Source organism: Camelina sativa, chromosome 17, assembly GCF_030686135.1.
Source record: "Camelina sativa cultivar CO46 ecotype springtype chromosome 17, ASM3068613v1".
NCBI classification, from domain to species: Eukaryota; Viridiplantae; Streptophyta; class Magnoliopsida; order Brassicales; family Brassicaceae; genus Camelina; species Camelina sativa.
The window spans coordinates 37,850,538-37,869,100 of NC_141896.1; the positions used below are offsets into that span (position 1 = coordinate 37,850,538).

Genomic DNA, 18,563 nt, shown 5'->3' on the forward strand with positions numbered 1-18,563 from the left:
ATCACATCAGACCAAGAAGTGTAATGTATTAAAAAGAAGAAATAGCTTTATGATAGATATTAGCTACTCAAACTTGTAAGAACAGAGTGAAACGAATTATTACTTTATTATAGAGATATCGGAATACAATGTTTTGAGAGAACTTACGGATTCTCTCCCTCCCCCTCCTAAACAAGATCCAGAATCTAGATACCTCTCTTCTCTCCTTACTCTCCTACTTTATACTCTACTTGTCTTATTAACCTAGTAGCCGTTGTGACTCGACAGAGTAATCACACTAGCTAACAAACAACTTTATTCCTTAACTATGGTTACTTTATGACTAACCCTGGTGACAGTCTTCCTGATTCCTCCAGTCAAAGGGACACCTCACCTTCTCTAGATCCTTCCTCACTTGTTGGATCCTTCTTGGGCCTGGAGCCTTGTTCGATACTGGAACCGAACTGGTGGATGCCTTGCCTCATACGTATCACTTTAAAGACCATCAAACCAAAATAACAAGTCTTTGAAACATACTGAAACTTTGTTAGTTCATCAAAGCCAAATAAAGACTAAACAACTCGAGAGAGCTTCATATAAATGCTACCGATCAACCTCTTTTTCTTCTACGCTTTGTCTCCATCTCATCTCTTAATTTTCCTGAATCGGTTTCCTTACGCTTGTTGTTGGCGATGAGCTGTCTGAGTTTTTCAGTGGCGATGAGCTGTCTGAGTTTTTCAGTGGCGATGAGCTGTCTGAGTTTTTCAGTGATGCCCCCGAGGCCGATTTTGGTGAAGAAGTTGATGGAAAACAATGTGTTTTTCAGATGTTCCTTCAGGAAGATGGACTCAAACGTCTCCTCCATGGTTGGATCATGAAGCTTTTCATTCAAAACCTTAATTCCTAATACCTCAGAGAGTTGTAGGAAAAGGTTTTTGAGAAAGATACGTGATGAAGATGTTGTGTCTACTCTTCCTCTGTTAACTGAACATATCCAAGAACATGCCAAGGAAGAGCATCAGTGGCCAGGAGATGCGCAAAGAACGTGGCTACACTCATTAACTTGTTTGTATCGAACCGATGCACCATAGAATATTGCTGAACAAACAGATTCTCGAAACATTCTCTGTAAACTTTGCTCCTGAGGCAGAACCGGTGTGCTAAGTGACCATAGAAGGAACGATAAGTTGTCTCCTCAGTGCAACATTCCAACACCATAACACATAGCTCCTATCTCTTGACCTGGTTCTAGTCTGATTTTGAGTAGTTTATGCCCTGCTTCCTCGAAATCAAGACTTGACATTATGGTTTGATAAATTGTCCTCCTGAGATTAACAAGATCAGTCTCTGTATCATCTTGTATCACTCTCTCTTCTGGTTCGTCATCATCATCTTCTGAAAGCATGAAGACGTTCTGGTGCTACAAGGCTGTGTTGTAGGACTCTGGAAGATGTTTACACGTCTTGGAGGAGTCACGGATATTGGATGACGTGGATATTGTTTCAAGATATTATCATATTGACTTGAAGATTTGGACTTATCCTTGTTTAGGAAAGTAAGTCATAGGAGGGTTCCTATATATTGTGTTATTAGGCAAAACATGTTGTTTGGCCGTTTAAGAAGAATTTTAGAGAACTAAGCGAGAAAGCTTTTAGGGTTCTTAGGGATTTTGGGTAGATTAAGAATTGGTCAGTGGCAAGTCGTGTTGACTGTGTGTAAATCTGATTAAACATATCTTGTAAGATTGTTTAAGTGATTCTTAATAAGAAAAGAAGTTCTTTTCAATATTGGCTGCATCTTCGTTTTTACAATTGGTATCAGAGGGGTCAACCGACGAGAGCTCTATACTCGCTACAGGTTGAGATCTTGAGATAATGATGCAGTCGGGTAATGAGTTGATGATGCTTCAAAGGGATGTGATCTTGGAAGAACAAGGTTATGGGAGTTGGAAGGTACGTATGATTCAGTTGATTCGTAATCTAGGAGAAGACGCATGGACGGCTGTTGAAGAAGGTTGGGAACCTCCTTATGAAAAAACTGAAGCAGGAGTTAGGATCACCAAGCCAAAGGCACGTTGGACAATCGATGAGAAAAACCGTTCTAAGTATAATGCAAGGGCTCTTAACGCCATCTTTGGTGCTATTGATGATGATGACTTTAAGCTTGTTCAAGGTTGTGAGTCAGCTAAAGAAGCTTGGGATATTCTGCAGAAGACTCATGAAGGAAACTCAAGTGTCAAAAGAACAAGATTGGATCATCTTGCTTCTCAATTTGAAGTCCTAAGGATGGATCCAGAAGACACAATCTCTCAGTTCAGTGCTAAAATGAGTTCTATTGCCAATGAAGCTAAGAATCTTGGTAAAACATACAAGAATACCAAGTTGGTTAAAAAATTAATTAGGTGTCTGCCATCTAAGTATGCAGCACACAAAGCTGTCATGAGAGTCTCTGGAAACACTGATACTTTGAGATTTGAAGATCTGGTTGGTATGTTGAAGTCAGAAGAGATGGAGGTTGCTGAAGAACAGAGAATTCATGACAAAGGGATTGCATTCAAGGTAGATGACACAAACGACCAGCTGAAAGAGATAAAAGATAACATGTCCTTGATGGCAAGAAACTTTGGAAAAGCTCTCAAGCGTGTTGAAAAAGGACAGGGACGAGAATTAGCATGCTGGAATCGAAGTGCTACAGGGAGGTCTTGTTCTACGCCAAATGTATCTGAGAAAGAAAAAGCTAATCGAAGAAAAGAGATTCAATGTCTTGAATGTGGCGGTGTTGGTCATTACAAACTTGAGTGTCCAATGGTTAAGCGCAAGGAGATGAAGTGCTTTGAATGTAAAGGGACTGGACATTTAAAATTTGAATGCCCAAACATGGTGAAAGGAAATAATAAGGCATATGTTAGCTTTAGTGATTCAGAATCAGAGAGTGATGGGGATGAAGAAGATGAAGAATGTTGAATCTTTTTGCATACAGGGCTAAAAGTGATGATATAGCTGATGAAAGCTCAGATGATGATGATAAAGAATCAATTTCAAAAGAGAGCTACTGTATTTTGTATGACAATTGGGTTCAGTTGTGTAATGAAAAGCTGTTACTTGTCAAGGAAAAACTAAAATTGGAAGCCAAGGTCAATATGCTAGAAGAAGAATGTAAGTCTGAAGTTACAACTTGTAAGGAGCTACTTCCTGCTGAAAAGGAGTCGCTTGAGAGAAAGTTGAGAAATCTTCAAGAACTCTATGGTTTGGAGAAGGAAAGATCAACAAGCCTTGAAAGGGAGCTGAATGAGAATCACAAGAAGATTAGGATGTTGAATAATGGTGGCAAGAAGCTTGATGAGATACTATCTATGGGAATTGTAGATCTCAACATCAAGGTCTGGGTTATCATAAAGAGGAGACTATTGAGCTGTTGTCTCGTGATAAATCAGTAAGTTTCGTTAAGAGCAATGTAAATCATGAAGCTGAGTCAAGTATTCTGGAAAAAGTGGTACAACAGAAGGTCTCTGTAGCACCAACCCAGAACACACGACATCAACATATATCTTCTCGTGAGCGAAAAGGTTGGACTAAATCCAAGCGAGGACGAAGGGTTTATGAATGCTTTCATTGTGGTAAAAGTGGTCATGTGAGATCTTTCTGTTACAAGTTTAAGAATAAGGTCAAGGAGCTTTGAATGGCAAGAAAGTGTTTTATTGATCCCTTTCATTTTTCTAGAGTCTGGGTGGCTAAAAAGGATTTGTACAGTAAAAATTTCGAGAATGATGAGACAAAGTATGATCAAGGTTGCAAGAAACTGAGGAAATCAACCTATGTTGCAATCTCTCGAAGATAGTCATTGAAGATGATGTTGGGGTTGAACCTCAGGTTCTACAGAATTATGTTGCAGAACCACCTGTACAAGAAAAAGTGACAACTGAATCAACAAGATCCAATAGAAATGATTGGAATGATGAATCATCAGGAGTCTTAGCTACATCTAAACAGTTGCAAGGTCATAAGAATCAGTCTGCTGCAGTTGCATTTGTTGAGCAAACCGTTCGTCATGTTCAGCTGAATTCTCAAGGAGTGCTGCAACATTGTTTTGTTTCACAGGTTGAACCTAAGAACATTATAAAAGCTCTTGAGGATTATTTTTGGTACAAGGCATGATAGGAAGCTTGTTGTGTCTCCCTGCATATATGTCTTCATCCTTGTTTTTATATGAATGTGCACTCACGCTGGGGGAGTATGATGAGATGATGATATTAGTGATGATAGTGATGTTGTGGCTGAATGTGGTTGAGGCTTATGGTTTTGAAAAGATTCTAGTACTGTTCACATCTGGAGCTTGAGTTGTCACATTCAGATAAAAAGGGGGAGAATGAAAGCATGAAGACGTTCTGGTGCTACAAGGCTGTGTTGTAGGACTCTGGAAGATGTTTACACGTCTTGGAGGAGTCACGGATATTGGATGACGTGGATATTGTTTCAAGATATTATCATATTGACTTGAAGATTTGGACTTATCCTTGTTTAGGAAAGTAAGTCATAGGAGGGTTCCTATATATTGTGTTATTAGGCAAAACATGTTGTTTGGCCGTTTAAAAAGAATTTTAGAGAACTAAGCGAGAAAGCTTTTAGGGTTCTTAGGGATTTTGGGTAGATTAAGAATTGGTCAGTGGCAAGTCGTGTTGACTGTGTGTAAATCTGATTAAACATATCTTGTAAGATTGTTTAAGTGATTCTTAATAAGAAAAGAAGTTCTTTTCAATATTGGCTGCATCTTCGTTTTTACATCTTCTTCTAGGTCTTAATCTTCCTTCCCAAGTATCTCCTTCTTCAGAAGCTCGTACTTGTTCTCGTTTTGCTGAAACGCAGGGTCTGTTTTAGAAGACATCGAGTGAACTCTCTGAATCGATAGCGTCGAGGAAAAATATCTCATGTGTCACTTGCTCTTCTGAATCCACAAGAAGATCAAGTTGAGGACGTATCGCTGGGTGACCTTTAAAATTGATTCTCCTAAGAGCAACCAAAGACTCAATCAAAAACGTGACCTATAATCCAAGTTTCATTCTTTACCAATTGGGAAAGATTCCGAATTACCAATATACTCTCTGTAATGTTTTGAGAGTGTGAAATATACTTAACTAGAATTTATACCCGAGCATACGCGATATTTAAATTTAAATTTTTTTATTAATATAATTTTTTAACCTCAAATATAATTATTTAAACTTTTGAGTATAAATTTATATAAACACTAAACTTACTTTACTAAGTGATATATATAACATATACATTGTTAAAGATAATTTAAAGATAATAAAAAATGGCATCTCTCTCTGATGGCGACTTGTGTGGCGATTCTTGCCACTGGTTAACTGTCTGGCATCACCGGTGTTTTTCTCCGTTTTGGAGTGTTTTTTCCACCGACAAAACTATCAATCCTTGTTCCTTTATAGTTGGCGGTTTATTTCTGTAGGATAAATCTGACAGTTTACTTTCTCCCCTTTCTGCGGGTGATAACCATTTCTTAAAACCGCCATGGATCCACCAGTATAAATTCCTCCTTTTCTCTCAGTTTTTCTCTTCACATTCACTCTCCCGTTACCATTCATCCAATACCTTCCAAACAATGAGCGATTTTCTAAGAAAATCAGTCCAGGATCTTGATCTGGGCATTGATGATGCCTCGATTACTCTCTCACCAGATTTCGTTTCAAGAGCGGCTGCGATAAACCGTTTTTCACTGGTGGTCACTTCAGTCAATCCCCGTAAGCAGAATTTGAGGGCGCTAATCCGCCAGATTCCAAGGGTTTGGGGATTCGCAGAGGAGTGTGTAGGAAGAATAATCGATGGAGGAAGGGTCCAATTCCGATTCCAGTCTGAGGAAACGATGAACTTGGTTCTCCGTCACGGTCCATGGTCTTTCAATGACTGGACGGTGACGGCCCATCGTTGGTACCCAACCATTGCTGAAGAAGTCTTGAAGATCATACCCTTTTGGATCCAAATCCAAGGTATTCCAATTCTTTAATTAACTAACGTCATGGCTGGAAGGGTTGGAAATAGTCTAGGCTATGTAACCGAAGTGGATTATGATGAAAATGTTAGTCAAGTTGGTTCTGTAAGGGTTAGGATAGACTGGAACATAGACAACCCTCTTCGTTTGCAAAAGAATGTTCAGTTTATGCCTGGAGAGAATACCATTGTCAAGTTTCGATTTGAGAGACTTCACAATTTCTGTAACAAGTGTGGATCGCTGAAACATGATGTCAAGGAATGTCATATGAGTTTTGATGATGGAGATCACAACGTATCTGATGATGAGAGTGATGGTGATGATCATCAAGACGGAGATAACAGCATGGATGAAATTGATGCCACTACTCCAATGCATCCTCCTGTGACTATCCCGGGTCTCCAAAGGCCAGGTCCTCAGGAACCCTGTTATGAAAAGGATCCTACCACCACTGTCTCCTCTGCTGTGCCTAGTGTTTTTGAAGACACAGAGTTAACAGCAGAGCGGTTGCTTTACCTCCATGCCAAGTATGTGAGAGAAACGGCCATCTCCCAAGCACAAGAGGACCTTCTTGAGGAAAACACTGAAAATGCTACTCCAGACTTCATCTTTCTTAAACGCAAGCGAGTCAGATTTGAAACGGCCTTTAATAACACTGATGCTGCAAAGGAAATGGCAGTCCTGATCCATCTCCGGAAACAGGCGAAGAGGGACAGCTCTGTTGGCTCATGTTCTGCCTCAAATGGATTTGCCGGAGGCGCGGGGGCCCGGTACCCCCACAGCCTCCATGAAGATGGTGTCCTGGAACTGTCAGGGCCTCTGTTCGCCGCTGACATCTGCTACTATAAAGCGACTATGTACATTAACTAAGTGTGATGTTTTATTTCTTATTGAAACTCTAAATAAGTGTGATGTGGTTTGTAAACTAAAGCATGATTTAGGATTTTCTAACATTATACCTCACAGATAGCTAACTGTCGAAGGAGTATGACTGTTTTGAAACATAAGTCGCAGCTTAATGCAAAAACAAGGATCAAGGCACTACAGTCGCAACTGAACTCTGCAATGGAAAGCAACTTGCAAACAGAGAGACAACAAGTACCGGAAATTCAAAGTGCTCTCACTAAAGCCTACTCAGATGAGGAGCAACACTGGAAACAAAAAAAAGCAGAAATCAATTTATTGAAGAAGGAGACCAAAACACTAGTTTCTTTCATGCCTGTGCAAAGACTAGATCCTCTAAGAACAGAATAAATTCTATCTATACTGAACAAGGAAATCTTATTCACAGCGATAAGGAAATTGGTGATCATGCACAAGATTTTTTCACCAAAATGTTTTCCAGTAGCGGACATTCGGTAACTCCAAAAGATTTTGCAGATTTTGAAGCAACAATCACAGATGATATAAATTCTGCTCTAACTAGAGACTTTTCTGAACAAGAGATCTATGAGGCTGTCTGCTTGATTGGTGACGACCGAGCTTCAGGAACAGACGGTCTTATTGCACGCTTCTACAAACGATGTTGGTCCATCATTGGACAAGATGTGGTTAATGAATTACAAGACTTTTTCAAGACTTCAGCCATGACAAGAGGCATTAATCACACTAACATATGTATGATTCCGAAGATAGATAATCCCGAATATCTAGCAGACTATAGAGCGATTGCTCTCTGCAATGTCTTATACAAGATTATCTCTAAATGCCTTGTTAAACGCCTCAAACCTCATCTTGATAGTATCGTATCTGATTCACAAGCTGCATTTATTCTGGGTAGAATCATTCAAGATAATGTAATGATAGCACATGAAGTCATGCATGCTCTAAAATTTCGAAAACGTGTGTCCCAAACCTACATGGCCGTGAAAACTGATGTTAGCAAAGCATACGATAGAGACAAATGGAACTTCCTGGAAACTACTCTCAAGCTCTTTGGTTTCTGTGATCGATGGATTAGTTGGATCATGTCTGATGTTCGATCTTCAACCTATTCAGTCCTAATAAATGGCTCACCTCAAGGATTCATTCAACCAGAAAGGGGAATCCGTCAAGGAGACCCCCTTTCTCCATATCTTTTTATCCTCTGCTCAGACATCTTAAGCCACCTTATAACATCATATGCCAAGGATGGAGACATCAAGGGTGTGAAGATTGGCAACGGCGTTCCCCGTATTACTCATCTACAGTTCGTAGATGACTCTCTCTTTTTCTGTCAAGCGAATAGAAAGAATTGCAAAGCTCTAGGAGATGTTTTTGATGTTTATGAACACTATTCAGGCCAAAAAATCAATACTGATAAATCAATGATCACCTTTGGTTCAAATGTGTTTGGTTCCACTCAAGAAAGGCTAAAGACCATTTTAAAGATCCCAAACCAGGGAGGAGGAGGCAAATATCTTGGTTTACCTGAGCAATTTGGGCGAAAAAAGAATGAAATGTTTGAATATATAATCGACCGAATCAAAAAAGAACCTCACATTGGACTTCTAAGAAACTCTCCCCTGCTGGCAAAGAAGTGATGATGAAATCTGTAGCTGTCTTCATGCCGGTTTACGCTATGTCCTGTTTCAAATTGCCTAAAGGAGTCACATCTGAACTTGAATCTTTGTTGATGAATTTTTGGTGGGAAAGGAGTTCTCATCATCGCAAGATACCATGGATATCTTGGAAGAAACTACAAATATCAAAGAGATATTGATTCCACGATCACACTTTGCCTTTACCTGCACCACAAACACATATTGCAATGCACGAGTATTTAATAAACACTCAGTAAGGCAATCCTCCCATCTACTGGGCTATACACTCAATCAATAGAGTCGTCTCTAACCATCAACAACAATCAACAAACAACAAATAACAAACCAGGACTCTGCACCGACCGACACCAACATGCATCGACCGACGCCACATGGGGATGCATTGACCGACACAAGGACTGCATCGACCGATGCAAGTTACACATGCATCGACCAACACCCAAACTGCATCGACCGACGCATGCTCGACATAACACGAAAACCCTAGAGTTTTACGCGCCGTCCTCGCACTTGCATCGACCGACGCAAGAAATGCATCGACCGATGCAATGCCGAGCATCGTGTTTTCCCCGAAGCTTCTCGCCGGATCTTCGTTCCTACAACCACAAAACTTGATCCCAAGCCAGAAGAAAATTTCCTAACGTCCAAAGTAACAATCTAACAAGTCTAACATCACACAACAAGAAAATTAGAGAGTTCTCTAGCTTAGATAAGCCATGGTCCTGCACTTACCTTTGCCACAGAAGAAATCCGATCCAAACACAAGGAGAAAACGTTCCTAGGAAGCTCCTACAACGATCTCAGCTACAGATCTCTATAGAAACAGCTTCCAACACCAAGAAATCACCAAGAACACTCAAGAACACCAAAAACTCTTCTTTCTCTCTTCTTTTTCTCAAAAACGGCCAAACTCGCCGAATGAGACACAAAACTCGACTTAAAGGTTTCCTTCTCCCTTTGCCCAAAACGCAGCGTTTAACTTAAGTCAAAACGCAGAAACTTGAACTTGCATCGACCGATACACCATCTGCATCGACCAATACAATCCCCAAACCGAGATTTCGGTTCACGGATGTTACAAGATGCAACTCCAAAATGATCCCAATCCTATGGTTGGTCATCTCTTCTAACGGGAATAGCTCTCATAAAAAAAGGGTCACGGTTCATCGTTGGTGATGGAAAACTGATTCGTGCAGGAATAACACTCATCCGCTCCGCCCAATTAACACCATACAACCAGAAGGATCTTTCTTGATACAGGAATTGATTAATAATCAAGAGCACAACCGTTCGTGGAACACAAGCAAACTAGAATCTTTGATTGTACCAGAGGACTGTGACTTTCTCAAAAACATTTATTTATCAAAGAAAGATAGCCCTGATCGATTGATCTGGAACTATACTTTTTCTGGTGACTATGCAGTAAGATCAGGCTATTGGCTGCTCACACATGATCCCTCTGATCTTTTTCCTCACTCCATTCCACATGACTCTGTCAAACTCAAAAATAAATTATGGAGATTAAATCTAATGCCAAAAATCAAACATTTTATCTGGCGTACTATCTCCCTATCTCTACCTACAACCACAAGACTTCGATCTAGAGGCATGAGTATAGATTCAACATGTTCCAGATGCAGACAACAAGATGAAACCATAAACCATGCTCTGTTTACATGCCCTTTTGCTAGTTCGGCCTGGCGTCTTTCTAACACTCCGGCTCTCAATGTCAATTGCTTGTCTGAGGATACAGAGGAAAATCTCATAAATATAATTGAATTTTCATCACGGCAAGATATCCCTCGTCAGACTGCCCTACTGCCACTATGGTTATTATGGAGGATTCGGAAGGCCAGAAACAACACCATTTTCAACAATTACAGGGAAAGTGCAACGAAAACGTTTTTATAGGCTCAAGCTGAAACAAAAGAATGGATTGATGTAAAAGAGAATCGACTAAACACCCAAAACTCTTCTCACCAGGTACATCAATGGACAGCGCCACCAATCTCAATGGTTAAATGTAACTTTGATGCAGCTTTTGATAGGAATACTTCGCAAGCTATAGGTGGATGGATAATTCGCAACAACTTCGGTTTACCTCTCTGTTGGGGCTCTACTGATCTAGGACATACTGATTCCCCCTGGAAGCTGAGACTAAAGCACTTCTTGTCGGATTACATCATTCATGGAGTAGAGGTTACACAAATATTATATTTGAAGGGGACTGCGAGAATCTCATTAAAATTTTAAATGGTGTCTAAGTTAACAGATCTTTAACAAACTTATGATATCCATTTTTGGGTATCAAAATTTGCCTCAACATTTTTCCTGTTTTCAAAAAGAGAATGTAATACTGCTGCTCACAATTTAGCAAAATATGGTTATCGAGACAATACTTCTACTCTGACTTTGTTTCTTTACTGGAATGGCTTCGACAATCCATTTGTATTGATTCTTCTTAAAGTGAAATAAAATTCTATTTTTTCTGGAAAAAAAAAAGATCATATTTTTTGTTATATCTATTTGCGCGGAATTTTAATTTAATTTTTATCAATAAAAATCATTCAATATAAATATAATCATTTGAAGTTTAAAAAAAAAATTTATATAAAAATCCATACATATTTTACTAATCTAGAAATTATAAAATAACAACAACTAGGAAAGATAGATTTCATCTGCCATATTCATAATGTAAGTTCTTTTTTTTTTTTTTTTTTTTTTCATAATGTAAGTTTCCTTCATGTGTTAGCCTTCAATTCGTCTCCGTCCTTCATATTGTTACGCAAAAAAAAAGCCACAAACAACTGAAATTTTTTAGAAATGGAGTTTAACGTTGATACAAAACTTTTTCCTGCCTTTCTCTCTTCTTTCAACATCCATTGCTAATATACAATGGATTTTAAAGGGATTTTGGTATGGTTGAATGAATCCCAATTTACTAATAATTTTGACATTGTCTCTAATAGTAATCGGATATGTATGATGTTTATCCATAAAACACAAATCATATGCATTAAGTTAATTTTAAAATACTTTATTATTAAATTTTTAGTAGAAGAAATGACACATTTATCAAAATATAACTACATTTAATAGCTAAAATTCATTTTTGGTAGCAATATAATTGCTAAATTAATAAAATAATAACTAAATAAAAAATTAATTAAGTAAAATAAATGAATTATTGAAATATTAAAAACAATAGTAATTGGATATGCATGATGTTTATCCATAAAACACAAATTATATGCATTAACCTAATTTTAAGATAATTTCTTATTAAACTTTTAGTAGAAGAAATGATACATTTATCAAAACATAACTAAATTTAATAGCTAAATTTCATTTTTTGGTAGCAATATAATTGCTAAATTAAAAAAATAGTAACTAAATAAAATACGAATTAAGTAAAATAAATAAATTATGGAAATATTAAAAACAATAGTAATTGGATATGCATGATGCTTATCCATAAAACACAAATTATATGCATTAAGCTAATTTTAAGATAATTTCTTATTATTCTTTTAGTAGAAGAAATGATACATTTATCAAAACATAACTAAATTTAATAGCTAAATTTCATTTTTTGGTAGCAATATAATTGCTAATTTAATAAAATAATAACTAAATAAAAAACAAATTAAGTAAAATAAATGAATTATTGAAATATAAAAAACAATAGTAATTGGATATGCATGATGTTTATCCATAAAACACAAATTATATGCATTAAGCTAATTTTAAGATAATTTCTTATTAAACTTTTAGTAGAAGAAATGATACATTTATCAAAACATAACTAAATTTAATAGCTAAATTTCATTTTTTGGTAGCAATATAATTGCTAATTTAATAAAATAATAACTAAATAAAAAACGAATTAAGTAAAATAAATGAATTATTGAAATATTAAAAACAATAGTAATTGGATATGCATGATGGTTATCCATAAAACACAAATTATATGCATTAAGCTAATTTTAAGATAATTTCTTATTAAACTTTTAGTAGAAGAAATGATACATTTATCAAAACAAAACTAAATTTAATAGCTAAATTTCATTTTTTTGTAGGAATTTTTGCTTTAATAGTATTTTAATATGGGAGATTTGCACTCAGATACACTTTCTATAAAAATATGTTCATTTAACACACTTTCTATCCATAGACGCTTTTTTGCCAAGTTTTCTACTGTTCACATAATTTATAGACTATTTTAACCTTCATCATGTAAGTTAGGATATAACTAAAGAGAGAAAAGCAGTTTGTATTACAAATAATAAGAACTATTGGATTGAAATTATTAGTTAAAATTCAATGGACAAGATGTTCTTTCATATTTTTTTTTTCTCCTACTCTTTTTTTTTTTTTTTTTTTTTGGCAACAGAGTAAAAGAGCAGCTCAAATGAACCAATTGGTAGGAAAAACGTTTACATAATTAACTAGATGTGACTCTATTCTAGCACGTTGTGCTAGCTTGTCTGCATTATCATTCTGCGTTCGGGAGACTTGGACTAGTGCAAAAGATAAGAACTCTTCCTTGTCCGCCTCGATCTCATCCAAATATGTCTTGAAGGCAGGCCACTCGGACGGCGAAGACACCATCTTTACCAGGTCAGAACAGTCTGTATGAAAAACCACATTCTCAATATCCGGACCAATCATACAGCGCACTGCCCAGATTAGAGCTTCCACTTCTGCATGAAGGGGTGACAAGCGACGGCGAAGGTTAGACGCACCCATAATGGGAGATTCCCCCTCAGAGGAAATGCAATACCATCCTCAGCCTGTATACTGGTCAATTATCTTCCAAGATCCGTCCACAAAATCACGGTAACTGGTCCTATATATGTTGGCCGTAGCCATTTCCGCAAGCACATGACCAGTAGTGGGATGAGGCCCATCCTTGGGAGGAATCCCTACTGTGTCTGCTTGTGCCGAAAACCAGAGTTTAGCTTCCTCCTCCGCTAACTGTAAAATTGCTAACGGATTGGAGTCCAGATTGCTAAAAATTTTGTCATTTCTAGCCTTCCAAATGTACCATAGAATCCATGGATAATAATCCAATGAAGGATTCTGCTGAAATCTCCAGAATAAATAGTCTATGTTTGCATAGACAGATTCTGAAGGAAAACAGCCCGGAGATGTCGGGAATGAGGATAGAGCCCAAACCTGCTTGGCCGGAGGGCATAAAAATAAGGCATGATTGGTTGTCTCCTCAGAACCACCACAACAGCCACACTCAAAAACACAGGTCATGCCACGTCTCTGCAGATTAGCTGTTGTCGCCATACAACCCGTAATCGCTTGCCATAAAAAATGTCTAAGTTTTGGTGGGCACCGAATCTGCCAGACAAACGCCTGTAAAGGAATAATGCTAGGGCCAAATACAGGTGTCGAGGCTGCCTGATTTGGACGCAAAGCTTTATACCCAGATTTAATGGTGTAAAGACCCGTCATTGTCAAATGCCAACCCAATCTATCCGGTGAATCTGGTTTACCAACAGGTAAGGCAGAAATAATGGCAACATCCTCCAGCTCAAAAGAGGCCGAGAGTAAAGCCAAATTCCAGGAATGTGAGCTCCTGTCAATAAAGGTTTCAACTCTAAGCGTGGGATCAATTGGCGATCTCGGACGCAATGCTGGTCTCGGAGATTGAGCAGGGATCCAGGGATCCTACCATACTAGAATGGAATCACCAGATCCTACCCGTTTAATGAGTTCTTTGTTTACCAGATAGCGAGCAGATACCAAACTCCACCATCCATAAGACGGCGAGTAAGATTTGATTGGGTCCAACGGGTTGGAATGCCTATAGTACCGACCTTTAAAAACCTTTGCAAATAATGAGTCTGGAACTGTAATCAACCGCCAGAGTTGTTTAGCCAACAAGACGGTGTTAAAGTCATCCAAACACCGGAAACCCAAACCACCATCAACCTTATCAACACATAACTTATCCCAGGCTACCCAGTGTTGTCCTCGTGTGTCCCCAGAAGCACTCCACCAAAAGTTAGAAACCGCACTAGTGAGTTTCCGTGTGACTGTTTTCAGAAGACGGAAACAGGCCATGACAAAGGTAGGAACGGCAGTTGCTACTGATTTGATCATAACCTCTTTTCCCCCCTGGACAGTAGCCGGGCAGGCCATCCACCTGTCCGTTTTTGCAATCGATCCTGAACAAAGGAAAAGACCTTTGTTTTTGAACCTCTCAGACTCTCAAGAATACCCAAATATGAACTCATACCACCTAGATTGGTGATCCCCAGTACTCCTTTTAGCTCCTCTCGTAAATCCACATCAACTGTGTGCCCAAATTGAACCGAAGATTTCTGGAAGTTTATTTACTGTCCAGAAACCCGTTCATCCTGTCGAAAGATCCCTAAGACAGCCTCACACTGCTCTTTCGTAGCGCGACAGAAGAAAAGACTATCGTCTGCAAATAACAAGTGAGAGACCACGGGACAAGCAGTCGACACCTTGATACCCGTGATAAGCTTTAACCGCTCTGCCTTGTGGAAGTTTGCAATGAGAACCTCAGTGCAAAGAATTTCTCCTACTCTCTTTGTAATCACTTCATTTAATTATTATGACATATATTTTTGATTTTGTTTTTATGATTGATTATAATTTTATTTTTTCTACATTTTGAGATCCATTTTACTATATTGAAAATGAATAATTATAATATATATTATCCATTTATAATGGAATATTTGTTGATTGTTATGTGGATGCTAAAAATATCTTATTATGTGATAATTATTTGTGGATACTATACTTATTCTAAAATCAAGTCCACATGGACGATGAATACTTATTTTGGATGATCAGATAAAAAACAATATGAATACCTAATTAATCAAACAACTTGTGGTTTGGTAAAGTAGTCATGTCCATAAAATCAAGTCCACGTGGATGAGTTATACACGTCCACAAAAAACTATTTGTGTTTTGGTGAAGTAGTCATTGTTAACTATCAAATAATTTTAACCTCATCATATCCCCTAAAAATCTAAGCATGAAGCCGTTCATTATATCCTATACTAAACCTCAAACCCTAAACCCTAAACCTCTAAACCCTAAACCCTGAACCCTAAACCCTAAACCTTGAACCCTAAACCCTAAATCTTAAATCCTAGACCCTAGAGTCTAAACCCTAAAGCCTAAATCCTAAACTTTAGACCTTAACCTTATATCATAAACCATGATCATAAATTTAATTTCATAGCAATTTTAACAAATGTAGCCGAAATCTGAAGATCTTTTACTAGAAAACATGAAATTGACATACCCCAACCAGTAAATCCTAAACCTTAAATTAGGCTAAAATTTTGACTTCTTGCCTTACGTTCTTTGTAAATTTCAAATTCATTGATATTGTTCAATATTATGTGGATGGTTAACATGCATAGATGAATACTTATTTTTGGATGACCAGAGAAAAAAACATATGAATACCTAATTAATTAAAAAATTGTGGTTTGATAAAGTAGTCATGGTTAACTATCAAACGATTTTAATCTTTCATGTCCATAAAATCAAGTCCACATGGGTGATAAGTTATACACGTCCACTAAAAACTACTTTTGTTTTGGTGAAGTAGTCATTGTTAACTATCAAACAATTTTAACCTCATCATATCCCCTAAAAACCTAAGCATGGAACCGTTCATTATATCTTATACTAAACCCTAAACTCTAAATCCTAAACTTTAGATCATAAAATATATTCAGAATTTAATTTCATAGCAATTTTAACATATGTAGCCAAATCTGAAGTTTTTTTACTAGAAAACATGAAATTGACCCATCCCAACCTGTAAACCCTGAACCTTAAATTATGCCAAAATTTTGACTTCTTGTATTAGATTTTTTTATAAATTTCCAAATTTTTTGATGTTGTTCTTAACTGGTAAAGAAAGATTTGGAAATTATATTACTGTTTTTTGTGCTAGAAACACTTGGAATCTGACGCCTCAATCCTTTGAGCTTAAGAGAAAAATTTCATTGAAAAAACTCTATAACCAAGTGTTAACTAGAATTATCCATCCCCTGTTCCAAAAATCGGTCAAATCGGCCGATTAATCGGCGTGGAATCGCTAGGCAGTATAGAGCCGCCGCGATTACACCTGAATCGGGAAAAAATCGGATTTTTTTTTTTTTTTGACTTGATTTTCTACTTAGATATGATGTTAAATCTGAAGATCTACTATTTCTATATCATGTCTAATTGAATATAAGATGAAATGGGTAGAAACTGAGCTAAAAAAAAAGTTGCGGCCATAGATTAGGGTTTGACAGTCGCCAGATCGGGTGGAGAAGACGATCGGCAAAATTACCGTTTTGCCCTTCGTAATAAAAAGGACAAAAAATGAACTAAATAGACACTGAGAGGAGTCGAACTCGCGACCTTAGAGTATCTCCATTGAGGAATCTTAAGAGTATGTTACCAAATATCTTAACAATAAAACTATTAAAATTAAATCAAAATCAATATATATATAAAGTTAACTTTGCTCACTTCTCATTCCTCCACATCAGCATCCACCTAATCAATTTTTTTTTGCATAAAAAATACTATTTATAATATTCATTCATTGCATATTTATTACTTATAATTAATAATAGTAAAAAATAAAAATAAATAACGAATTAACTAAAATTAATTAAATGTTAAAATAGTATAAACAATAATATAATTTTTAGTAAATAATAAATATAATAAATATCAAAAACAAATTAAGTAAAGTAAATGAAAATTTTAAAATAGTAAAAATAATACTATAAATTTGTTTTATTAATAATGTTATTATTAAAATTATAAACAAAAAAAATTATATTCCAAAATTTAGAATGGTTTAATGAGTTTTAGAATGTAAGTAAGATTTTAATGCATTGTGGAGTAAAAAACAAGTTATGTAATTGTATTTATAAAATCTAAACATGAAAATAAATTGAAGTGAAACATTAGTTTCTAAGAAACAGATACCATAAAGATTTATTATTAGATTTTATTTATAAGAAAGAAAATATTAATTACTTAACTTAACTTAACTTAAAAATTTTGATCTAAAACAAAAACATTGTAAGGGGCACACTTTTTTTTTGGGAAAACTATGAAAAATAAGTTTGAAAAAAATAATCTAACTAACAAAATAAAATCAATGGTTAGGAAATATAGAAAAAATGATATGTAAGCCGTTACAAAAAGTGGCATGTGATTTGTGTAGCATATCTCATTGGGTATATTATCAACTAGAGCTACAATTTTATAACATGGTATAAAACATATATAACAAATATAACATATATATATATATATATATATATTATTAAATGTTTTTAACCCAAAACATTGGAAAAAACATATTTAAAGTATACTATGTTTTTTTTTAGAAGACGAGGGGTTGCATCACAAAATTAACATCTGTAAATAACATATGAGATTTTAGAAAAATATGTAACTTGGATTAGTGAATAGATATTCATTGTGGGGTTTAAACGTTTCATCATTTAAGCATTCTTGACTTAGTCGGAAATTCTTTTTGACAGATGATGCATTTGAACAACCTCATTGTAGCGACATAGCACTAAAACTGTTCATGAAACTTTGTATATTTGCATTTAATGTAGGATATTGATATGTTTAAATGGTCTCTATAATTAGGTCAACGATTGACATTAACGTTAGAACTTTGAAAATTATGTTTTCATGGGATATAAATATGGAATGAACTCTTTTAAAGATAAAAAGTCAGAAGATTGTCGACAATATTATTGCGACACTAGACAATATATGTTACACATACTGTACATTAGTAAAATAAGTATGGCATTTATATGGATTTATCTTTTAATCTTCAAATTATATTTATATTCAATGATTCTTATTGATAAAAGTTTTAACTAAAATACCACGTAAAATCGCAAATAGATATAACAAAAAAATATTATCTTCAAAAATATATATATATATGTTGTATATCACTGAGTAAAGTAAATTTAGTATTTATATAGATTTATA

General features: G+C 36.1%; 1 protein-coding gene and 2 pseudogenes across 1 annotated transcript; 2 read left to right on the top strand and 1 right to left on the bottom strand.

Annotated features, from left to right (window-relative positions):
- Positions 1-589: 589 nt before the first annotated feature.
- Positions 590-1,282, bottom strand: LOC104759974 (uncharacterized; annotated as a pseudogene).
- A 571-nt stretch (positions 1,283-1,853) lies between these two features.
- Positions 1,854-4,133, top strand: LOC109129975 (uncharacterized; annotated as a pseudogene).
- A 1,465-nt stretch (positions 4,134-5,598) lies between these two features.
- On the top strand, positions 5,599-6,000 carry LOC147924841 (uncharacterized). Its single transcript, XM_087496986.1, has one exon. The coding sequence runs from the start codon at positions 5,599-5,601 to the stop codon at positions 5,998-6,000; it is 402 nt and encodes a 133-aa protein (XP_087353112.1).
- The last annotated feature ends 12,563 nt before the right edge of the window (positions 6,001-18,563 follow it).